The sequence below is a fragment of the Octopus bimaculoides genome, chromosome 5 (assembly GCF_046866305.1).
Source record: "Octopus bimaculoides isolate indiv1 chromosome 5, ASM4686630v1, whole genome shotgun sequence".
Classification (NCBI taxonomy): Eukaryota; Metazoa; Mollusca; class Cephalopoda; order Octopoda; family Octopodidae; genus Octopus; species Octopus bimaculoides.
Genome location: NC_142932.1, coordinates 73,117,530 through 73,144,146, shown reverse-complemented (window position 1 = coordinate 73,144,146; position 26,617 = coordinate 73,117,530). Strand labels below are relative to the sequence as shown.

The 26,617-nt window shown below is 38.5% G+C and overlaps 1 protein-coding gene and 1 non-coding gene across 3 annotated transcripts in view; one reads left to right on the top strand and one right to left on the bottom strand.

The window, feature by feature from the left end:
* Positions 1–26,617, bottom strand: part of LOC106884300 (DNA polymerase epsilon catalytic subunit A) — a 126,685-nt gene that overhangs the window by 76,933 nt on the left and 23,135 nt on the right. For both annotated transcript variants that reach the window (XM_089352401.1, XM_089352402.1), the window contains exons 9-14: positions 25,565–25,684; positions 22,229–22,289; positions 21,310–21,381; positions 19,490–19,603; positions 14,837–15,049; positions 2,263–2,499 (exon numbers count right to left, since the gene is read on the bottom strand). In XM_089352401.1, the coding sequence (XP_089208527.1) occupies positions 2,263–2,499; positions 14,837–15,049; positions 19,490–19,603; positions 21,310–21,381; positions 22,229–22,289; positions 25,565–25,684 (817 nt within the window). The remainder of the gene's footprint in view (positions 1–2,262; positions 2,500–14,836; positions 15,050–19,489; positions 19,604–21,309; positions 21,382–22,228; positions 22,290–25,564; positions 25,685–26,617) is intronic.
* Positions 22,370–22,478, top strand: LOC128247942 (U6 spliceosomal RNA). The gene has a single exon (XR_008264281.1). It is a non-coding gene; the product is annotated as a U6 spliceosomal RNA (small nuclear RNA).

Sequence of the window (26,617 nt, the reverse complement as noted above, 5' to 3'; positions counted from 1 at the left end):
AACAAATGAGTCACAGTTCCCCAACCCATCAATGAAGGAAGTAACTCAGAATAAGAATTGACTCAAGTCATGGCAACTCATCAAATCCATGCAAGCATGGAAAGCAGACATAAATGATGATGATAATAATCATGGCTCATTCACAAGTTTGCATCTGTTATGTCTCTTCAATGAAGTACAATAGTGGTAAGGGGATTAAAACTTCAAATCTTACACAATCAGTGTTAAGTCCTTTTGTTTTGCTTCATATCTATGTCCACTTTATTTTTCATGCCAGCACGGACGCCTTAATTTTTTTCATACAAACCCACCTGAAACTGTCACTTGGTTCTACAATACAAACTTCCTGTTTTAAAGTCAAATAAATTAAAACTTCCCATGTAGTGCACCTGAGCACTTTATATGATAAGCTCATTAATTCATAAAATTTCATGTTAATTTATGTTCCAAACACCAACTTTTCTGAACTATGTCTGCATATATCCATCACCCTGACAATGATGATGATGATGACAATGACAACAACAACGATGATGATAATGAATAGCTGATGCAAGGAAGTACATGCAACAGTATCAAAACAAAAAAAAAAAAAAAAAATGTTCAAATCACAGTAACAAAATTACTTTAACCTTTTCGTTGAACCACCCGAAAATTTTTTACCTTATTACAAACCTAACAAGAACTGTCTGAAATAACCTTTATTCTTTTATTTGTTTCAGTCATTTGAACAAATCAACTCCAGGACATTCTTTGTAAGCCTAGTACTTATTCTATCAGTCTCTTTTGCCGAACTGCAAAGTTACGGGGACATAAACACACCAACATCGGTTGTCAAGCGATAGTGGGGGACAAACACACACACACAACCATATATACGACAGGCTTCTTTCAGTTTGTCTACCAAATCCTCTCACAAGGCTTTGGTTGGCCTGAGGCTATAGTAAAAGACACTTGCCCAAGGTGCCACAGTGGGAATGAACCTGGAACCATGTGGTTGGGAAGCAAGCTTCTTACCACACAGCCAAATTGAGCAATGGTGAACATAAAAATGTGCATGGTTAAGAATTGGATACTTTGATTTCAAAAAGTGAAACAAGTGATTCGGACAACAGTTCTGATAGCAATAAAGAAAATAAATTTGTACCAGAACAGAGTAAGAATTAAAAAAATTTTTAGTGATTTTTTGGAAGAAGAGTGAACCTTGCTACTGTCTTTCCAAGGAAATGAAACTGTTAGATTAATTTTAAAAAATTTTTCCACTTAATTTGTTTGAAGCAACCACTGGAAATGAATCACTAAACAAAGAGGAAACCTGAGCACTTTTTGCCATCTTATAGTAATTCTACTTGTTTCTCTGTTGACGGGCGGGAATCGTGGATGATGGAGGGAAGATGGAGAGGAAAAAGAGACGGGAAGATGGTAGTGAATGAAATGTGTAATTTTTTTTTAAACAAAGTTTTTTTCTCCGTTACTTAGCCTGTCTGTAGAGATTTCATGTAATTATTTGAAGGGAAAGGTGAAGAGCGAAAGAAAAAGGAGAAAAAGAGGGTAAGGTGAAGAGTGAGAGGGAAAGAGAGTGCGAGTGCTGTGTATTAAGTCTATAAAATTATGCATAATGTATATAAAGTGTATATATAAAATGTATTAAGTAACCATTATATTCCAGTTTCCATCACTTTTCAATGATTAGCAGATGAGCGACTATCTTTTGATAGAGATGCAACACAGGCAACGCTTTCAGGTTTTTTAGATAAAGTTTTCAGAAATAACTCAATAAGTTTACCATTAATTCCATGAAATATTCACAGGTCCTGCTAGTCAACATTATTACAGGCATAAGAAAACTATTCAGAATTACAAACTGATAGATAATCCTGTAATTTGTGCAATTCTTTTGTATTAAAATTTTGTCATATACTCAATTGAATATTAGCTAATGTTTCATTTTCTATGGTGATGTTTAAACAAAATTTTAATAATTTTGTATTTTCTTGAATTTACTTATATTTACTTGTAATTAGATTTGCTTTGAGACAAAAATTATGAAACAGATTTGGCTTGGAACCTTTTGTTAAATTGTGATCCAAAAATCACATTAATATGTTGATAAATAAAAAGTTAGGTGTATTTTGTTTAGAAATATAATAACAGGATTAAACATAAATTTACATAAAAGAATAAGTATTATAAAAGAAACAAGAAATAATAAACCATGTTAATCTGTGAAGAAAGAAGATTTGTTTTAGAACGACAAAATACCTGAAGTCGGTTGGTGAGAATAATATTTGGATACATAGCACCAACATCTAAATGGTAAATTATTGGGTTTTCTAAACGGTTTGGACAATCTCTCAACATAGCCAATCGGTCTTTAATATCTTCACAAACTTCATCAAAGTTGGTTACTTGTTCCAAGGACACTTTCTCTTCAACTTCTATTGCATGTTTCATGGTTTTCTCAACAGTATTCATAAGAGTCTGGAAAGCATCAGGTACCTACAACAGAACAAATATATACAGTTGACGTCTTTCAATAGATAAGGTATACACCAGAACATCAGCATCAGGTACCTACAACAGAACAAATATATACAGTTGACGTCTTTCAAAAGATAAGGTATACACCAGAACATCAGCATCAGGTCCCTACAACAGAACAAATATATACAGTTGACGTCTTTCAAAAGATAAGGTATACACCAGAACATCAGCATCAGGTCCCTACAACAGAACAAATATATACAGTTGACGTCTTTCAAAAGATAAGGTATACACCAGAACATCAGCATCAGGTCCCTACAACAGAACAAATATATACAGTTGACGTCTTTCAAAAGATAAGGTATACACCAGAACATCAGCATCAGGTCCCTACAACAGAACAAATATATACAGTTGACGTCTTTCAAAAGATAAGGTATACACCAGAACATCAGCATCAGGTACCTACAACAGAACAAATATATACAGTTGACGTCTTTCAAAAGATAAGGTATACACCAGAACATCAGCATCAGGTACCTACAACAGAATACACGCACACACATATATATTCTTTTACTTTTTTCAGTCATCGTTGTGTTATAAAATGTTTAGGATAGTTGAATTATAGAAAGATTATAATGTTAAATTTTTGGGCACTGTCATGGTATTAGCTGTCAGAATTGAAAGTAGAACTGACAAGGAACGTTACTGCTGGTTTGAGTTGATTCTTTGGCTACTGACTAGCCGGAGCTATCTATCTGTCTGTCTGTCTGTCTATCTCACTATCTCTCTCTCTATATATATCTATCTATCTATCACTCGTTCACCTCTGTTTGTGTCCGTAGAATTTATCAAATTAGAAAACGCAAATTTAATATAAAAATATATTTTCTGAAATTGCAAATTATTTAAAATATAAAAATATAATTTTCAACAGAGAGAATTTATCAAAATAGAAAACAAATGAAGTTTGAAGTTTAAAAATAATAGGATCGACCACTCACGACTAGCTAGCGCGAACGCGCGACTGCGCGTTCAGGACCACTCTGCTTTAGTGGTACCCTTATACTCTGTGTGTTTTCAAACGCATGGATATAGGTGTCAAATTTGTTCCAATAACTTTCGAGTGATAGATAGAGAGAGAGAGACAGACAGACAGACAGATAGCTCGCTTCAGCCAGTCATGGTATTAGCTGTCAGTAGCCAAAGAATCAACTCAAACCAGCAGTAACGTTCCTTCAGATTTTTCTACTTTCACTTCTGACAGCTAATACCATGACAGTGCCAATTTTTGTAATGCAAGTATGTAAATATAAAAAGAGTTTATTTGTTAATCAAAATTGGCAACTCAGTTTTTGAATGTATTACTTGAATCCCATAAATTTTAAAAATTTCTTTATGCTTTGAAGAGAGAAAATGAAAGAGAAGAGAAAGTGAAACCATGACATTTGCTTTGAAGTGAGAGCAGAAAGTAAAAGAAAAGAGAAAGTGAAAGATGTATGTACATGTATATGAAATGTGTGTGTGTGTGCGTGCATGAGAGAGAGGAGAGTGAGTGAAGGTGTGTTGTTATGTGTAAGTGGTACTCACTCAGTCTTTCTCTGTCCTGCACACACATCTTTTATATATACATACATAAATACATATGCATACATCTTTTTTGTATATATGTGTGTGTGTGCATGTGAGAGAGAGAGAGAGAGAGAGTGAGTGACTATTTCCTCATAATATATAGAGAAATGGATATCTTTTAAGGAACACACTCATAGAAAATGTGATGATATTGTCATGGTATAAAATGTTTATGATAATTGACTTATAGAAAAGATGATAATGTAAAATTTTTGTAATGTAAATATGTAAATGAAAATTAAGTTTATTTGGTAGTCGTAAGATAACTGGATCTTTTGATACCCTATACGTCAAAACTGGAAACTCAGTTTTTAAATGCATAAGGAAGAGATGCACACACACACACACACACACATAAAAACTCTCTTTTCATCATCATCATCGTTTTACGTCCGCTTTCCATGCTAGCATGGGTTGGACGATTTGACTGAGGACTGGTGAAACCGGATGGCAACACCAGGCTCCAATCTAGTTTGGCCTTCCTAACGCCAACCACTCAGAGAGTGTAGTGGGTGCTTTTACGTGTCACCCGCACGAAAACGGCCACGCTCAAATGGTGCATCTCATGTGCCACCCGCACAAGAGCCAGTCCAGGGGCACTGGCAACGATCTTACTTGGCTTGCCGGGTCTTCTCATGCACAGCACATTTCCAAAGGTCTCGGTCAGTAGTCATCGCCTCGGTGAGGCCCAATGTACGAAGGTCTTGCCTCACCACCTCAGCCCAGTTCTTCCTGGGCCTACCTCTTCCACGGGTTCCCTCAACTGTTAGGGTGTGGCACTTTTTCACGCAGCTATCCTCATCCATTCTCACCACATGTCCATACCAGCGCAATCGTCTCTCTTGCACACCACAACTGATGCTTCTAATGTTCAGCTTTTCTCTCAAGATACTTACACTCTGACGGGTATTCACATTGACATTACACATCCAACGGAGCATACTGGCTTCATTCCTTGCGAGCTTACGTATGTCCTCAGCAGTTACAGCCCATGTTTCACTGCCATGTAGCATGGCTGTTCGTATGCATGCGTCATACAGTCTGCCTTTTACTCTGAGTGAGAGTCCCTTTGTCGCCAGCAGGGGTAAGAGCTCTCTAAACTTTGCCCAGGCTATTCTTATTCTAGCAGCTAAACTTTCAGCGCACCCACCCCCACTACTAACTTGGTCGCCCAGATAGCGGAAGCTGTCGACTACCTCTAGTTTTTCACCCTGGAATGAGATAGAAGTCGTTTCCTGTTTGTTTACAGTCTTTATTGCACCTGAACATCTGCCACAAACAAAAACTAACTTGCTAGTTAACCTGCCTTTGATGTTGCTGCACCTCTTATGTGTCCATAGCTTGCACCGGGTACATCTTATAGAGTTACTACCTACTCCTTTTCTACATACTGAGCAGGGCCATCTACCTGAAGGGGTTTGTGTTTTATCTACCTTCCTACTTATTAGGATTTTGGTTTTAGCTGGGTTGACTCTAAGGCCCTTCAATTCTAGACCTTGCTTCCACACCTGAAACTTCTCTAGTTCTGATAGTGACTCCGCAATTAGGGCAAGGTCATCAGCATAGAGGAGCTCCCAGGGGCAACCTGTCTTGAACTCCTCTGTGATTGCCTGGAGGACTATGATAAATATGAGGGGGCTGAGGACAGAACCTTGGTGGACCCCTACCTCTACCCGGAATTCATTGCTGTACTCATTTCCAACCCTCACCTTACTGGCAGCATCTCTGTACATGGCTCGCACAGCTCTCAATAACCATTCTTCTATCCCAAGTTTCCTCATTGACCACCAGATAAGGGATCGGGGGACCCTGTCAAAGGCTTTCTCCATGTCAACGAAAGCCAGGTACAGAGGTTTATCCTTAGCTAGGTATTTCTCCTGCAGCTGTCTCACTAGAAATAAGGCATCAGTAGTGCTTTTACCTGGCACGAACCCAAACTGCATCTCATCTAAATTGATTCGCTCCCTAATTAGTTGGGCTATGACCCTCTCTGTAACTTTCATAACCTGATCTAACAGCTTGATGCCTCTGTAATTATTTGTATCTAAAGCGTCACCTTTACCTTTGTAGCAGTTGACTATGATGCTGCTACACCAGTCATTGGGTATGACTCCTTCGTGTATCACCTGGTTCGTAATACGGGTGACTAGGCTATAGCCAACACTGCCAGATATTTTGAGCATCTCTGCAGTGACTCCTGATGGGCCGGGGGGCTTTCCCGGTCTTCATACTCTTAATTGCTTTATCTACCCCGGTACTATCAACTCGGATAGCTGGTCCCTCTATTGGGTCGACATACGGCAGGCTCTCTTCCTGCCATTCATTCTCTTTATTAAGCAATCTATCGTAGTGGCATCTCCAGACCTCTTTCTTTGCATCCTCATTTAGTGCAAGCGTACCATCATCCATGCGAACACATTTCTCTCCTACAACATCACTATTCTCTCTCCTACACTGTCTTGCAACACGAAATACCTCAAGTCTTTGGTCCTCACGGCGCAGAACATTGGCAAATCTTTTCTTATCTGCTTCCCCTCTGGCTAAATAAACCTGTCGCCTAGCCGCCCTTCTGGCACATTGGTACAATTCCCTGCTACCACCGTTCTTCCAGTCCTTCCAAGCCTGTTTCTTTTGTCTAATAGCCCTGTCTACCTCCTTGTTCCACCACCACGTTACTCTGGGTCGGGAGGGGACCTTACACCACCCACAAATCTGGTCGGTGGCTTTCAACAGGTTGTCCCGCAGAAATCTCCAATTGTCTTCCACGTTGTATGATGCTATATCCCCTTCTATTTCGTTAAATGCTTCAAGTAACTTGTCTCTAAGTCTCTGTTCATTTGCAGGGTCTTTAAGCTTCCACACCCTTCTCCTCCAAGCCTGTCTAATTCTGGGCACCCATTTTACCTTGATCCCAAAGTCGCTAACTACTAATCTATGTTGTGGGGTACATTCTTCGCCAGGGTAGGTTTTGGCATTTATAAGCCGCCCTCTTTCCCTATTTCTGGCGAGGATGTAGTCGATTTGGCTAGAGTGTCTGCCGGAGCGGTAGGTGACTAGGTGACTGGCAGGTTTCCTGAAGTTGGTATTGCAGACCATAAGATCGGTTGCATCACAGAACTCCAGCAGTCTGGTTCCCTCCTCGTTGCGGGAACCGAAGCCATAGCCTCCATGTATGCCATGGAAGCCTCCAGCACGACGTCCGACATGACCATTGAAGTCTCCAGCCACAAAGAGAAGGTCCCTGTCACTCGTCGACGAGGTAGTTTGCAAGAGGGTGTCATAGAATTGGTCTTTCAGACCATCTGGTAACCCCGGTTGAGGTGCATAGGCTGAGATGACAGTAGCTAATCTATGATGAAGCACTAGTCTGATCTTAAGTACTCTGTCACTTACTCTAACGACCTCGATTACCTTATCCACCCATTTCTCCGCTAGAAGTATTCCTACGCCCCCGACCCTGTCAGTGTTCCCTGCTGGAAGTGTCCCTGTCTATTTCTTAAATTTTCTGTGTGTTTATCTCTTCCTGTCGCCTCACCTTCCCTAATATCAGCCACCCTCATTATACCATATTTCCCTGAACCTAACATTTTTGCAGCCCTCTCATTTTAACCCTGTAGTTGGTCCATTATTGATTTTTATTGAAATCCAATTAGCCAACAATTGAACTAGATCTTAGTTCAACATGTATACAAAGTTTGGTGAAAATTAGTTCCCTGGTTTGGGCAGCATGAGAGTAACAGACAGACAGAAATTGCCATTTATATTTAAGATATATGATGGGCTTCTTTCAGTTTCTGCTTACCAAATCCACTCACAAGGCTGTGGTTGACCTGAGGCTATAGTAGTGGGATTGAACCTGGAACCACGTGGTTAGGAAGCAAGCTCCTTACTGCACAGCTATGCCTGTGCCTATATATATATATATATATATATATATATATATATATATATATATATATATAAAGTTTTAAAATGGAGAAATCTAACGGATACAAATTAATTAACATATTCACATACAATTGTTTCATTTCACAACCAAAATTAAAACTACAAAACAAATAAATATATAATCTTGCATTTTAAAATACCTTGGATGGAAAATCATCAGGGTGCACAAAAGGACAATACAAGAATTACATTGTGATCTGTTGGAATACTCAGAATATATAATCATGTTTATTATGTACTAGCAGTTGAGCCCGCTGTTGCCCGGGATTAAGTTAGGATTATTAAGCTAATCAAGTGCTTTGTTTCAAACCAAACTAAGTTACAACAATGTTAAATTTGAGTGAAATCCATTGAAATTGGTAAATGTTTGGCTGAGAATGGGTTGCAGACAATTTGATTGGGAAATCCCATAAGGAATCAGTTTATCGATTTTTCCACTCATTGATTGGTTTTTTGGGGGGGAGAACTTAAAGCATTCAAAAATCCCTTAAGTCCTAAATAATGCCAGCATCAAGTCTGAACAAAATACCTCAAAATTGGTAAAAGTTATTGTTGAAAATGGGGTGTAGCCAATTTTAGTGGGAAATCCTATAAGGAATTGGTTTATCGATTTTTCATCCTGACTGAATGGAAAACCCCATAAGGAATCAGTTTATTGATTTTTCACCCCAAAAAAGGACTTAATCGAACACAACATTGCTGATTCAAAAAATCTATATTTATACTTTAAAGTTAGTTTTTATACCCAACCCAGTTCTGCAGAATCAGTGTCACGACAGGAATGTATGGGTTGGGAATCCTTCTGGCAAGGAAAACAGAACGCCCAAAAGGGATCCCGATCCTCTGTGTCAAAAGGTTATGTTCAGATCACAACTAAGCCTTAACCTAAGCCTAAGCTAACCTAGTGAAAGGGAGCTCGGGAGCCTCTAAAAGGCAGTAACTAATCCTGATCTAGTCCTAGCCCCTCCTAGGGGTACTATCGGTCGAGGCTGCATCGAAGAAGGTTGCCTCAGAGATCTGCATCAAAGGTTTGCACTGGATAAGGATGCATCAAAGGTTTGCATTGGAGATCTGCAGTGAAGAAGGTTGACTCAAAGATTTGGATTGGATAAGGTTGATTTGAAGGTTTGCATTGGGGATCATGATTGGAGTAACTTAGGAAAACTTACTAACAGCCTTAACAAAAAAAACTAAAGGGCCTGGCTCTTCTAGCCTAACTCTATGAACAACTTGGCCAAGCGCTGATATCGGCCGAGTGAGCATTGCTGTCAGAAAAGTCAGCATTATCTAATAAAGAAAAGGAAGAGTCCATGAGTCATGTTTCCATGGTTTGAGAATATGTCTGGCCAATGCTTCTGGATCACCCGTTTATAACCACATAGGCTGCAATGATGACTTGTTCTTCTTACTACGTCTATAAAACTTCACTATAGACAACATTGCAATTTCTGCCCTGAGGAGCATACACAGAAAGAGCGTTTCTACTCCCCACACGGGAGCAGGCCACATAAAGTTGCCCATGTGAAAAGCACGGCTCCCCCAAATGGATGCCTGCCACCGATAGTGTTTGGCCATAGGATTTGTTGATGGACATGGCGATGCATGACCTTACTGGGAACTGTGATCTGTGGAAGTTAAACGACATGTCTGACCCTGAGGGATAAAAGTGCATCCTTGAAATGAAAGCTTTTCCCCCCTTCCTGCACCCCATAACAATAAGTGGGGTGTTAGGGACTTGACTAGCAAGCGGGTCTCGTTGGACTGTTTAGGCAGATAAAGCATGTACTCTTTATCCCATTTGAGTTTTATTGAATGATCGTGTAAAATTTTCTTAACAATAGGATATATTGTAAGTCTACACACACACACACACACAAACAAACACACACTTGGTGTTATTGTTGTTGTGATATGTGTACTCTTTATCCCATTTGAGTTGTTGCTTTGAGGTGTTCCATTAACTGGATGGTAGGTTTTTTTGAGGTGGGGATTAAAGCAGTGATTTATTTCTGGTATCATTATATCATCAAAGATTTTATGGCAGGAGATAAGTTTTGGCGAGGACTATCTTTTGTTCTGAGTCACAGAGTTGTCAAGGATCTATCAGCTGTTAAGGTTCAGTAAATTCCGTAAAAATTTTTTATTTGTTTCTTGATGTGGAAACGTACATTTCGTTTAATGTCAGCATAAAGTGAACAAGAGAGAAAATAACAGGAACGTGTGTATGTGTTGATGGTTGGGTGCGAGATAGAAAGTGTGTGTGAGACAGAGAGAGAGTGTGTGAGAGCCTAACGTCCCTCTTTCTTTCTCTCTCAGTCAAACACATACTAAAAACAGATGCGAGAAAAAGTAAATAAATTAAATTAATTATATCTCTCTCTCTCTCTCTCTCTCTGTGTCTCACACTTTCTTTCTGACAACACACACCTCTCTCTCTCAGTCAATCACTCACACACTCACTCAAAAAAGATGTGACGTAAAATAAATTTTAAAAATGTACGCTGTTACTCTTTCCCTCACACACACAGCGTACATTTGAAAATTTTATTTCTCCTCGCATCTTTTTTGAGTGAGTGTGTGAGTGATTGACTGAGAGAGAGAGATAGCATAACAACCAGAAGGGAAAGGAGCCATGGTGGAGTTGTTGCATACATCCGTGAAAACCTCACACTCCAGGTCTTACTGTCATACTCAAATTCAGTATGTGACACTCTAATTGTATACATGACAACACAATATAATCATATGCAATACATATCGTCCACCGGATGCTCCAAACCACATTGGCAAGTTTGAAGATTGCTTCAAAAGAATTAAAGAAATCCTCATGAAACTGGAACACTATGTGAATGTATTTCATATGGGTGATTTCAACTTCCTCAACGTCAAATGACCCGAAGGTCTCATGCTCTCAGGAACGACTTATTGCAAACAAACAAAGGTGAAGTCCCTTCTTAACCTCACCAAAGCCCCATTCATGGAGCAAGTTGTGCTTAGACCAACTAGGGCAGATAACATTTTGGATCACTGCTTCACAAACAATATGGACATCATTCATGATGTGAAAGTGATGCCCACATTAGTTTCAGATCACAACATAATAGAGCTGTCTATGTATGGACCAAAAGTAGCCAGAGACATACAGCCTAAAGGAAGCACCCAAAATCTTTCCAATCTGAACTTCTACAAAGCAGACTGGAAATTGATCCAAAAAGAGATCCTCAGACAAGACTGGCCGAAATGTCTCTCCACACCAGACATTGGCATGAAACTAAAATATTTCATATCTGTTATGCAAACCATATGCCAGGAATATGTTCCAGAGCACAAGGCCAATACAAAAAGGAACAAGATTCCAAGGGAGAGGAAGATCCTCATGAGATGACAGATGAACGTTGCAAATTGCTTCAACCAACATTCCAAAAGTAGTGAAAGGTCCTGCCTAAAAACAACACTGATGGAGATTGTAAGTCAAACCCAAAGGCCTTCTTTCATTATGCCAAAGAAACAGCCTCAGTACACCGCAAAATAGGATCCCTCTTTCAAAAGGATGGCTCCCTCACAGATAGTCTAACCAAGATCAGTGAGGTACTGAATGACCAGTTCAAAAGTGCCTTTACCACCCCGTTGGAACACAGACAAGTGAATGAACCAATGGATTTCTTTGCCACCTCACCTATAACCAGCAAGGCAGTTACGATGGATTACATCGACATTAGCTAAGAAGATATACTACAAGCCATAAATGAGGTGGATGCATAACTCAACTGCTGGTCCTAATGGTTTCCTAGCAATCCTCCTCAAATTGGGTAAGTGTGCTCTGGTGAAACCTCTACAGATTCTCTTCCAGAGCTTTCTTGCAAATGGCAGGCTGCCAAGCAAACTGAAGGAGGGAATAATATGCCCAATTCATAACGGAGGAAGCAGAGCAGATGCCAAAAACTATAGGCCTATGTCTCTGACTTTACACATAAGCAATGTCATGGAACAGATAGTCAGAGGGAAACTAATTGCATCCTTTGAAGAAAATAACTTGCTGAGTATTACTGAGCATGGCTTTCAACCAGGTAGGAGCTGCCTGACCCAGCTCATACATTATAACTGGGTGTTGAGGCAGTTACTCAACAACTCAAATGTGGACGTAATATACCCTGACTTTGCAAAAGCTTTTGATAAAGTGGATCATGGTATGATATGCCACAAACTGCATGATCTTGTTATAGCTACAAAAGTTGGAGAGTGGTTACATGACTTTCTGAAAGATAGAAGTTAGGCAGTAGTGGCCAATGGAGCCACCTCAAAGAGAATAAAAATAGTGAGTGGTATTCCACAGGGCACTTTCTTGGGACCACTGCTTTTCATAGTGGTCCTCTCGGATATGCTCTCAGCTGCCCGGATAGCCACCTTTGCTAGCTATGCAGACAATATGAAAATCTTGCAGAAAATACAGAACCCAGCGATGTTGCACACCTGCAGCATGAGTTGGACTCAATTTACAGATGGGCTGAGGACAATAATATGCAGTTTAATGCTGAAAAATTCCAAGCCCTGTGCTACAAGTGTCCAAAACTTAATATAATACTGACAGGATACTCTGGTCTACACGGGATTACAATCCCAAAGCCTAAATCAGTGAGGGACCTGTGTATCGACATGAGTGATGATACCTCTTTCCAAGTGCACATTACCAGGATGGCAACAAAGTGCACAAGACTGGCTGGATGGTTCCTGAGAACGTTCAGAACCAGAGAGAAGGAAACCATGATGGTCCTCTGGAGGACATTCGTCCTCAGTCGCCTGGTCTACAGCACCCAGCTATGGTCACCCAGTAGTGTAAAATTAACAGTGGACCTTGAAGCAATCCAGCGAAGCTTCACAAAGAAGATCGTCTCTTTGCAACAGCTCAGCTACTGGGAAAGGCTGAAACAGCTAAGACTATTCCCTGAAGTGAAGGTGGGATAGGTATGCAGTAATATATATCTGGAAGATCCTGGAATGGATTGTGCCAAATTTTGGCATTGAAGGCTACACCAATGCCAGAATGTGTCGACACTGCACAGTGCCAAAGATCCCAGCAATGCCATCATGCTTCAGGATCAGTTACTGCAATAGCCTGGGTTTCAGGGGCCCACAACTTTTTAATATTCTCCCAAAAAGCCTGAGGGACCTACACAAAATGAATATAGGTGTTTTCAAATCAAAACTGGACCTCTTCTTGTCAAGAGTCCCAGATGAACCTACCTCACGGCAAGAGATGCAAATGAGGGTAATGACATCAAACTCCCTTATTCACCAAATGCCACATATTAGATGGGGCTCTCAATAATAACAGTGTAACAAAATGGCAGTGCCCCAGCATGGCTGCAACTACAAAAAAAAAAATCTCGAAATGAAATATTGGTTTCAAATTTTGGCACAAGGCCATCAATTTAGTGGGTGGGTGGGTAAGTTGATTACATTGAACCCAGTGCTCAACTTGTACTTATTTTATCAAACCCAAAAGGATGAAAGGCAAAGTCAACCTAGGTGAAATTTTAACTTAGAATGTGAAGAAGCATTTTGCCCAGCATGCTAACAATTCTGCCAGCATGCCACCTTATTCCGAAATGAAATCTATTTGCTTTTGTCTTTTATTTTTACTAAAAAGATTACAATTCTTTTAATGTTATTGTATATTTACATCCACTTTTCATTTGTATACATACACACACAGAGTTTTGATTCCTTTCTGAAAATATCATTAGTACCAGAAACATCTTAATCAGGTACACACACACATGCAGCTCACCACTTTCTAAAGATATGGTAAGTACTACAAATATCAACATCAGGTACCTGCAACAGAAAAAAATATCAAGTGCTTTAGACTGAGCACAAAAAGGTTTCTTGTCTAATACTTCAATCCTAGTATACTCTTATACCTATTTACTTATTTTATATGTCATGGGTGATGAATGAAAGTGTATGACCATGAATAAAAGCAACCAAGATAGGGTTTCTCTGAAGAAAGAGAGGAGTAACATCACTCGGAGTCATTTCAGGTCGAGCCATAAATTCTCAGTTTTGAGAGGTCACTCATCCAGTACTAAGGGCATGCGGTTAGAATACCTGAGGAAAAATTGCAGGCACACTTTACAATCAAGGTGAATCAACAGTAGATTTAGATGTAGACAGCAGATGAGATGGTTGGATAATACCTTAGTTGGTATCAATCTATATTTACTTTTTGTCTTTTACTTGTTCCAGCCATGCTGGAGCACCACCTTGAAAAATTTTTGCTTCAATGAATCAATCACATTACTTTTTATTTAAGCCTTGTACTTATTGTATTGGTCTCTTGCTAAAACACTAAGTTACAGGGACATAAACACACCAACACCAGTTGTCAAGAGGTGGTGGGAGACAAACACAGACACAAAGGCATGCACACACGACAGGCTTCTTTCAGTTTCTGTCAACCAAATCTACACACAAGGCTTTGGTTGGCCCAAGGCTACAACAGAAGACACTTGTCCAAGGTGCCCTGCAGTGGGACTGAACATAGTTGGGAAGCAAGCTTCTTACCACAAAGCCATGCCTGCACCTATATTTGTATATATTTGTACTGAAATACAGATCCAGAATTAGCAAATATACCCACTGAGCAGGTAAAATTTACTTCCAGGGGTTAACTATGAAAATCCCTGCTAAATACACCATAGAGCATGTCAAGACAAAGACCACCCTGTAATTTAAAGAAAAAGAGAAAAACAAACAGAAAATATTTTACCATTCTAAAACGACAGGGAATATCTGCTCTGAAGACACCTGATTCCAGAGCTTCAACATGTCCACCAACGTAAGTCTCAGAGTCAAGTAAATGTCCATCATGGGTAAGTTTATTCAGAACTGATTCCTGTTTATTGGGGAAGATAACATTAGCATGGTATGCCTGCACCATCAAGAGGGCTTCACAGAGTGTCCCAGAACCTTTGCGCAAGACCTTGAGTAAGAAAAAGAGTAACACAAATAGATTGTTAACTAGTAGAAATTAACAATAAAGGGCAAAAAAATAAGCATGTTTACTAATAGAAATATAGGTTGTTCATATATTTAATTTTGTCCTTTTATTATTCATGAACATGTCTGTTCACACACGCACACATGCAAATAACATTTTCCATGTTAGACAAATATTTCTTGAGGCATTGTTACAGCTGGATGCCTTTCCTGATGCTAACCTTTTTCTTTTTTAAGCCATATAGCTTCAAAGCCACAAAGTGAGTGGACAAATTATTGACAGAAGTGATAACAATCACTAATCAAGCATGATAAAGTGAGCAGAAATGTTTCTGTCCATCCAAATTCACTCACATGGCTGTGATCAGCCTAGGGGTAAAAAAGATTTTTTTTTCTGTGCACAATGGGATTGAACCTGAAACCATGTGGTTAGGAAGCAAACTTCTTAACTACATAGCCTTGCCTGTTCCCACATAAACACATTATATAATAATGTTTGTCCATTGTTGTTGATGATGACCAAAGACATCACATGGGGGAAGATGAGTCACAGTGCATCTGGCTGTGGTCAATCAGGTTGATGCATGGTCAAAAGCTTGTCATAGATCAGGTACTGTTGGGAATGAAGGCAAGGAGTTGACTGGACTTGTGCAGCTCATGTTTCCTTTGGGTTCCTGCAATCTTATTCTGTTCATAGGAGGTGGCACCTCTGTTGGTGCAGCTATGTCAGGCAGGATAGTCTTGTGCTTGCATTTCCAAGGTGTTGGGGTTGATCTGAAAACACTTCAATGAGGCTTTGAATGTATCTTTGAAGTGCTTTTACTGCCCACCTTGTATGCACTTGCTTTCTGCCAATTCACTGTAAAATAGTCTCTTGGGTAGTAAATGTCAGGCACACACACAAAGTAAGAGGAGGGATATCCAGGCAGATACCGAATTTCTATGTAAAATTCCTTCAGATGGTGTGTTTTATGGTAAACTTTCTTTAATGCTCATCCAAAGTTACAGTTTATTTCTTGGTTACTTAGAGTGTAAAAGGAGAATGAAGATTTTGAACATTCAAACTTTGTTTATTTCCAGTAAGCTTATTCATAATATTGTTGTATTTGGGGATGGTCATGTTGCCAGTTTAGCCAATAAAAACACACGCACTGTATATTTGGTGTTAATTTGCTTCAGCTTTATATCATTTATATTACATTACATTACATTAATCATATTTCGGCCAGAATTCTTTCGTCACACTTCTGTGACCTCATTAGTGGTCCTTTGCTTTGTTCTTTCTTGTATGTGTGTCCCTCCTTGCTAACGATCAGCCATTTTGTATTTTGTATTCCTATTGTATGTGTCTACGCATGCGTATCCCTCTATGTGTGTCTATGTTTTATAAGTGCATGTGTGTGTGTATGGGGAGTGCCTGTATTATCTGTATCCTCTGTTAATACATGTTCGTTTATTTTGTTTTTATTTATTTATTTATTTGTTCATGCTAAACTGGCAACATGACCATCCCCAAATACAACAATATCTGTTTCAACACACGATTCCACATAAAAAAATCTTGCAAAACAAATATATAAAAAAAATATTTATTCATAGTTATTATCTGACACACGTTTCGATTGTACTAAGTGCATATTGTTGCATATTTATACATTATTAGTACAATCTCTTCAGAGTATATAAATATGACATTGTTTGAAGAGGAATTTTCCTGTTATTAGTTTGAATTAGGCTTGGTAAAACTTGGTAAAGCCTAATTCAAACTGTAGTAATGCTGTGCGCATGCGTAGTCTCACGCATGCGTGGAATTCAACATCCAAGCTTTCCCACTTTATTCTGTCTCTTTCTCGACTGGCCAGCAATTGAGCATGGACGTGTCTAGCTGTCTTCTCTCCATCTTTCGAACTCACGCCAGACAGCTCACATCAACATACCGATGTCTCAGCAACCATGTTCTCACACACAGAAGACGTCTCAACAACCAAGAGTAAGGCTGTCTATTTACCTCCTTAAATAAATATTGTTGAGTTGATAGTTTGGAGTTCTGCGTTCCGTTTATTCCTAATTTAATATAGGAAATTAGGTGTACACCTAATGGTGTATAACCAATTTCCTACAAACTGGTGACCCTCCGACGTGATTCAAACATGCAGCCCGCTGAGCTATTTAACGAATTTCCTACAAACTGGTGACCCCCGACGTGATTCAGACACGCAGCCCGCTGAGCTACAATAACAGCTATTTCTATATAACTGATAACCAACATTCTTATAGTGGTGACCCCGACTAAAGAACAAACGCGGCCATGGATTCTGAACTACCAAGCAACGATGACCACCAACATCTCCAACCATAGTCAACACGACTTACTAAGTACACCAAACTAAACCACCGCGGCAAATCTCTCTCTTCGATTCTGTTAGGTGACTTAGCTTCACCACGATAATAAACAGACAAGAATTACAGCCTGCGATACTTCCAATTGTGTACTCAAGAACTTGGTATAAAACTCTCACGTGTACTGACTTTCTATCTGCTGTAATATCTCACATACACATTCATCTTTTATGCCACAACAAATATCTCTTGTTATTCATTTTATACGGTTGTGTTTATCATCTCCCTTTTACTGGCCATATGTTATCGTAGTATAACATATCATGTATATCATCTTTGATATATTATTTTGTGTTCGACCGTGTGACACGTTTAAATAAAAGGAGTCCTCTGTTTTTCCATTCGTCACCATTTCTCCTTTTATGAGTTCGCACGGTCATTCTTATAACTGGTGACCCCGAGTACAAACAACTGCAGCACGAAATCTGAACTACCAGCAATAATACTACACGAGACGTCAAATTCATTTTTACACAGTGTCGTCTACTTGCTAAAAATAGCAGCAACATGCTCGTCACATGCGAACAATTTCATCTTGGGTTAAAAATCTCATCAAGGCTGACACTAATGGTCGTACAGAGTGTGTCTGTCGACCGTCTGTAAAAGTGTACCTTTTCGAACACCACTGTCAACATTACCACCACACATACAGAACAGCCAGTTTTATAGTGACGACATCAACTACTACTACCAACTACGAGCATTCCCCCGACGTCGCCAACAGTTTCAACAGGACATCATTACCACCACACATACAGAACACAGCTATATTACAGTTCCTGCGCCGATGTCTTCTCCATCAATGTACTGTCTACCACAATGTCGTGCGCCAACAACCCCACCACCAGGGACACACCAGATCAACACACTCGGTTTTATCTTTACTGTATGAGTGGAATTTTCCCCTCACGCACAACAGTCAGAGCTAACCGACTAGGATATTTAGTACCAGGTAACAGGTCGCAATCTCGCATCGATGCTCAACTACAGCTCTGCCAACTGACCACGACTTCCTGTGTACGGACATTCAACTTGTGTAATTCTTTTATGAACTGGATATATAGTTTTTTGTCTCTACAGACACTTTTAATATGTTCTGTGTTTTTCTCACACACACACTTGTGCACTCATATATTTTCTTTCCTTTCAGTACATTGCATGCCTGTATCACACGAGTGTACATTTCATTTCTTTCATTTTTCTTTGTGTGTTTGTGCTACATCTTGTGGGTGGTTTTCAGTGGCCATCCTGCCTCAGGCGTTCCAACAGGATTTTATATTATTGTGCGTTCCGCACTGGCAATGGAGCCCTTTAGTAACGCTGTGTGCATGCGTAGTCTCACGCATGCGTGGAATTCAACATCCAAGCTTTCCCACTTTATTCTGTCTCTTTCTCGACTGGCCAGCGATTGAGCATGGACGTGTCTAGCTGTCTTCTCTCCATCTTTTGAACTCACATCAACATACCGATGTCTCAGCAACCATGTTCTCACACATAGAAGACGTCTCAACAACCAAGAGTAAGGCTGTCTATTTACCTCTTTAAATAAATATTGTTGAGTTGATAGTTTGGAGTTCTGCGTTCCGTTCATTCTAATTTAATATAGGAAAGCAGGTGTACATCTAATGATGTATAACCCACTTTCCTATAAAACTAATAACAGAGGAAAATTTCTCTCCAAACTATGTCATATTTATATACCCTGAAGAGATTGTACAAATAATGAATAAATTGCTGCATATAATATGCAACAATGTGCAATTAATATAATAGAAACACACAGACAATTATTATGAATAAGCTAACTGGAAATAAAGAAAGTTTGAATGTTCAAATTAGTCATTCTCCTCATTATCAATACACACACACACACACACACACATATATAATCAAGCTCTTCCAGGCAACTGACTTGACTGTGACTTTCACACAAAAATAAACACCAGATGAACACAAGAATAAAAATGAGAAGATCTGTAATTTAATGAGAAACATTATTAAAAGTAACAATTAAGAATCTTACCTCATCGGGCTCCATCGGAATAATGGTGCACAGAGCAAATATGAAAGGGTGAACATATTTCATATACAAGTGGTAAGTAGCAACAGCATCTGACACTGAATAGTTGGCAAGGACCTACAAAGTTCCATGAATAAGTTTATGACAATAAAGCATAAAAGACAGAGATTGGACAGGAGTAAATAATATTTCCACAACATTAAACTATATAATATAAACAGAGGTATAATATAATGTTTATACCAATTTATATTTCTTTAATATCACATATTCAGATCAACTTATATTTCTAGAAAGTGATATTTTTCCATGGGCAGCTGGAAACAAAGGACATGGCTTGTATAACAGTGACATTCATTTACAACTATTCACATGTCACAAGAAGGAAAAATCTGCTTGAAGAAATGCTGTCCAACTCATTCAAGCATAGGAAAGTGGATGTTAAAGCAATTATGATGATGACATACACACACATAGATACAGGGGATCTTTTTTAGTTTACCTCTGCCAAATCTACTCACAAGTCTTTAGATGCCCAAGGTTGTAGTAGAAGACATATGCCCAAGGTGCCACACAGTGAGACAGAACTTAAAACCACAGGGTTGACAAGCAGATTTCTTAACCGTATGCTTACATTTATGAGGGAGGTTCTAAAAAGTTCCTGACTTTAAGGATATCACGAAAGGCCTGGCTGGAGGCCCGAGTTCTTTTACAGGGCTTGGAAAAACTGAAGGCCCACTGCAATAAGTGCATGAATCTGAGAGAGGAATATGTTGAATAAAATCATAATTAACTGATCCTCTTGTATTTTCTTTTACCCAAAGCCAGGAACTTTTCAGTACCCCTTTGTATATTTTTCTTACGTTACAACAGATTCACATAAATTTACATTTCTATAAGATCACAAATTCAAATCACTATATAGGTGGAATGAGGTCCAGTCCTGGGTGTAACATTAAACTACATCCAGTATTAGGGCCTTAGTTTGGGAGTTCCATGGTTTTGAAGAGTGTGGAACTGCTTCTTAGCCACTGTTGTTCCAAGGTCTATTCTGACCCAGAGTAGAAGCATCAGGGTTCCAGTTATAGTTAATTAGCAAGTAAGTCAGGCAGACAAAACTCATTAGCCTGGGTATTGGGAAACCCATCTAGGAGAAAGAAAATCCTGATTCCAAACCTCCATTGCCTTGCATATGAAAGGCTTCAGGTGTAAACCCTGAAGGAATAAAATTAGAAGTCGGAGCCTCTGAAGAAATTCAATGTTGTGTACAACCTTGTTCTGGCAACTCCTATAACAGCCCTGGTGCCAAACTGTAACAACCATGCAGTTTGTTTGGATCCATCAGTGATGTGTAGAGGGAGAACATGCTGCATAGGAAACAACCTGTCTTCCATACCATACTGCCCAGGTTTGGATCCCATTGAACACTCTATACTGGAGAGATAGAACACACTAGAGACAATGCTCCAGTTTCACCTATGGCATTCACACAATACAAGGAGCCACAGTTACCACTTATAAGTTATTACTACAACTCAAACAGCACCAGGACAGCCTACAAGTGTGGCTAGTGTAGCAGAGCCTGCATCAGACTGTCCTAATGGAGTAGACACCTAGGACCTTCATCCATGGTCATTAACAACAGACAGAGGCCTCATGTTCCATCTAGAATCTCAATGTAATTGTCAACTACTCTTGTTGTTTTAACATATTATCAGATAAAGTTGTGGTTTATTTGTCATACAGAGTCAGTGGAAGACAGAACAATATTCAAAATAATATAAAATACAATAGAAGAAAACAGAAATTTTCTGCTTGCTTACCTGTGGCTCTTCACTAGCCATACGACACATGTCTTCAGGGTCCAACTCAACAGGATCATAACGAAGCTTGGCCTGGGAGAGGGAGAACATTGAAAAATGATCAGATAATCATTAAAACACTTTGAAAGCAATTTTGAAATTATGAATTCATGATAAAATGACGAGCATTTGAAATATAATGTATGGGTAATAGTGTTTAATAAGGCTTTGTAAATGTTTAATACAATTTATAATATTCAATAACAGTAAGGCAGTGAGATGACAGAATCTCATTAGCATGCGGGGCAAAATGCTTAGCAACATTTCGTCCATCTTCATGATCTGAGTTCAAATTCCACGGAGGTTGATTCTACCTTTCATTTTTTGGGGGTCAATAAAATAAATACCAGCTGAGTACGGGGGTCTATGTAATCGACTTACTACCACCCACACCCGAAATTGATGGCCTTGTACCAAAATTTGAAACCAATATTTAATAATAATTATATTTAATGTGTATAACATTTTATCCTGGCAGTGAAAAGTAACCAAAGTGGTCACACGTCAAGTTATTTTGATCCTTGTGGGTAGAAATGGGGCCAATCTGTCAAGTTTCCAATCTTTAGATTTTCATGAAAGGTATAAAGAAACTTGAAACTAATCAAATTTGGTTTTGTTAACCTCCTAGATTTTCTCAACCATTGATCAGTCTCTGAGGAATTGTGACTCTTTGTGCCTCTGATCCATGCAAGTACAAAAAAGTGGACATAAAAAGGGGGGAGTCACAAAAAAATTGAAATCACCAACATTGCCCTTATCTCCACTAACAAGAGTGGTGGTGATACAGTTTTTCCTGAGGGTGATAGCCATAGTGTTGGATATTCTGCCATTTACTTTCTCTTCAGCAAGAACAACAACATTATTTACATGAAACTCTTACCTTTGCAACTGCTTTCAAGTTTTGACTGCCAACAGGTAAGTAACTGTCTCTTTTAACCCATCTACAACACAATACAAATGTTTCATTTTATAATTTAACTGTTACTGTATAGAAATATAACAAATGTTCAAAGTTGCTGAAGCAAAACAGAAACAAATATACATGTACTAAAATTGGAACAATACAGAAAAGATTAGCATTGTCCCTGCTCAAGGATGACATGCAAATTTGTGAAGCACTGCCTGTATATTATATAAATACATGTGTAACTGTGAAAATAAGTCTACTTGGGTTCAGTCCCATTTGAAGCACCTTGGGTAAGTGCCTTCTACTATAGCCTTGGGTTGACCAAGGCCTTGTGACTGGATTTGATAAAAAAACTGAAAGAAGCTCATTGTGTGTATGTGTCTTTGTGTCAGTGTTTGTCCCCTATCACCACTTGTCAACCAGTGTTGGTAAGTTTATGTCCCTGTAACTTAGCAGTTCAGCAAAAGAAGCTAAGAGAATAAGTACCTAGCTTTAAAAATAAAAAAAGTACTGGGGTTGATTCGTTCAACTAAAATTCTCCAAAGTGGTGCCCCAGCATGGCCATAGACTAATGACTGAAACAAGTAAAAAGATATATGCATATATATATATATATAAACCCCAATGCATCATTTCAGAACATTAATCCTTTGGAATCTTATTCAGGTGTTGTATGACATCGGTTAAAACAACAACAACAACAGCATGCTCACTGGTTTCAGAGGTCTTCAGTTCTGCCCCTTCTTCCAGTGGTTCCCATACTGTGCACCTTGAAAAAGTTAGATTATATTTCAAAATATGAAAAATAAAAACTGAAATTCACTAGTCAAAGTGGCAGAAAACTAAATAATAAGTTCTAAACTAAGAATGAGAGGTGGTTATGTCATTCAATTCATTTAGGCTAATTATGGTATGACAGTGTTATTCAATTTTGAATCTGAAATTTCATAAGGATAAGAACTAAATTAGTATCAATCTATCCTTGAAATTGACATCTTATGGTAGGCAGATTATGTTTCAGTTTATTTCATTTCTAGCCTCAGTAGTCTTCATTTCAATAATAAATGAGAAAAGTAAACTAAAATATATGACGTTGAACCAAATCTTTAAATTCATCCTCACGCACTGCAGCTGTATTTCAATCCTTTTCATCCATATAGTGGCAAGAATTTTCATCTTTTCAATTAATTTTGAAAGACTTCTTAAAAGAGTCCAATAGTTTGTGATACACTGCCATTTTTCACAGCACACTGGTCACTCATCTCAGTCTCAGTTTAACTATTAATAAACCGTGCTCTTTGTGTAATACAATTCATATTAACAGACTAAATTACCCATTAAATGGAAAAGTTTAAGAAACAATCATGACGATTATGAATCTCTAAGTGAATGTTTGTCAAAAGCAACTAAGCATAGTGATAATAATGCAAAAGCTTGATCCAATCATAAATATTGCACTAGCTATTTAAAGTTTGGGTTTCATTGGACTGGCAGCGAGGATCAACCTCTTCTGCTGTGTTGTTTGTGGTGAAAAGATGTCTAATGAAGGTATGTTGTCTAGAAAGTTGAAAAGACATTTTACAACTAAACACACATTTTCAATGTAAAGATCTGAATTACTTCTAAAAGACTGCTAGAACAGCAATCTAAAAAAAGAAACTATTTTGAAAAACAGGATGAATGCTTCTGAAAAGGACCAAGTCGCATCAATTGAGATAGCTGAAATGATTGCATTACAAACGAAATTGCATATTTTAGCCGTGTCGATTATCTTACCCACTTGTAGAAAGATGGTTAAAACCATGTTAGGTGATGAAGCCAAGCAGGAAATAAGCAAGATTCCACTTTCAAATAATGCAATCCATAGGAGAATTATGAATTTATTTGCTGATATAGAGGAAAATGTACAGAACAAACTTCAGAACTCAGAATTTTCTTTACAGAATGACAAATTAACAGACATTAGCAACAAAGTACAATTACTTACATTTATTCACTTTATTGATGGTAACCAAATAATAAATCAGTCCTTTTGTTGCAAAGAAATGCCACTCACTACAAGGTCAAGATATTTTTGACATTTTATCTGCCTACCTCAAAAAATGGAATTTATTCTGGAATTCATGTGTTGGAATATGTACCGATGGGGCACCATCTACGATAGGCTCTATTAAAGGTTTTGTATCGCTTGTACAACAGCAAAATCCTAATGTTAGACGTACTCATTGCTACATAGGGAGGTACTAGTTTCAAAAACAACACCAGTTGAGTTAAAGCAAGTATTAAACCAAGTTGTTGAAATGGTTAATTATATTAAAAGTAGGCCATTGAAGTGTCGCCTATTTGAACAACTTTGTGTTGATATTCCCAGCACAAGCGCTTACTTTTGGAATATCAACAATGTGAATTTTGCGTTTCCAAGCTGGAATATTTAACGGATATTTGCACAACCTAATAGCGTCAACACAAGTATGCAAGGTAGAAATGAAAACATTCTCACTTTGACAGATAAGCTGGTTTCATTTAAAAAGAAAGTTGTAATTAGGGAAAATAGAGATGAAGGTGGTAACTTTGAAATGTTTTCCTTAATACGTAAAAGCTGCATAAAGAAATGACTCCTATTTGAACATTTGACAAATCTGGAAGAAAAAATAAGCTTTTATTTTCTGTCAATGACCACAGAAGAGTATGATTGGGTTCGAAGTCCCTTCATAAAAATTCCATCTAATATTGGTCTCAAAATATGTGAAGAAGAGGAATTGGCATCTGTATCCAGATGCTGAGTTACCTATTGATACATTTTGGATTGCTATTATAGGAGAATACCCCTCAGTAGCACAAAAAAGCTTTATCCATTTAGATGCAGTTTTCCACATTGTATTTGTGTGAGTTGAGATTTTCAATGCTCAATAACATCGAATCCAGAACAAGAAAGAGGCTCCATGGCATCGAAGAAGAAATGAGAGTTTGTCTTTCTCAAATATATCCCAATATTGAAAACGTTGCCAAAAAACATCAAACATATATTTCTCATTGATAACTTTGCTTCATATATTGAATAAAGAGTAAGTACATGCAATTTTTCTGTATTTTTAACTATCTATATATTACTTTATAGTTTATGCTATGCTAATATGTATTAAACTCCTTTTGAATAAATTTTAGAATTTATGTACAAAGAGTGCCAAAATATTTTGATTTCTTGTAAGGTGTGCTATGAGTAAAAAAAAGTTTGGGAACCACTGCTTTAGCATATCAACACAAAATCAACCCATTTTGATCTTTGAGCAATCATTATTAGTTACTTACTTATAGCAGTCCATATGAATAGCAGCTCTAGATTTATACTCCCCTTGATTGTCCCTCTGGAACCCGATTTCTCGTGACATGTCGATGCCATAGACAGCAGCACGAGTTTCCACAAAAGGCCTAGCAAAATAGTAATGAAGACAAATAAACATTTATATATAGAGAGAGGCAAGGATGTATGGCAGGTATTTGAAAACAAACTTTAGTGAGTATAAAGTAGATGACAACCTAGTGTAATATGTGGTTTGTATCAAATCTGAACTTGCTCCTTTCTCTTTCAAGTATATTGAGGGTATCAACATGACAAATTCCTATCTGATACAGGAAATAATAAACAATGTCCTAGTGGCTACAGCTGTCAACCACAGCAGCCCAGATCATCAGCTTTTTGGACATGGCCATATTCTTTGTGTTCAGTGTTAGGAAATAACTAGAGATCTGTAGTGTTGACATGAAATCTGTGGTTAAGAGAAGGAGACATTCTCAGCAGCTGAATGTAACTGGGACAGCAGAGTGTGTGCAGCAGGTTGAGGATATCAACCTAAACAACACCACCAAGTGGATGATGGCCATCATTGAACAACTCAACCAAAATTCACTATTAGACATGTGGTGTACAAGGACATTAAGTAGAAATCCTACATATCTCCAAAGGTCTCAGTCACTAGTCATTGCCTTGGTAAGGCCCAATGTTCAAAGGTCGTGCTTCACCACCTCATCCTATGTTTTCCCGGGTCTACCTCTTCCACAGGTTCCCTCAACTGCTAGGGTGTGACACTTTTCCACACGGCTGTCCTCATTCATTTGCAACACATGACCATACCAGTGCAGTCGTCTCTCTTGCACACCACATCTGGTGCTTCTTAAATCCAACTTTTCTCTCAGGGCACTTACACCCTGACATTACACATCCAGCGGAGAATACTGGCTTCATTCCTTGCAAGCTTACGCATGTCCTCAGCAGTCACGGCCCATGTTTCACTGCCATGTAGCATGGCTGTTCGTACACATGCATCACACAGTCTATCTTTTACTCTGAGCAAGAAGTCCTTT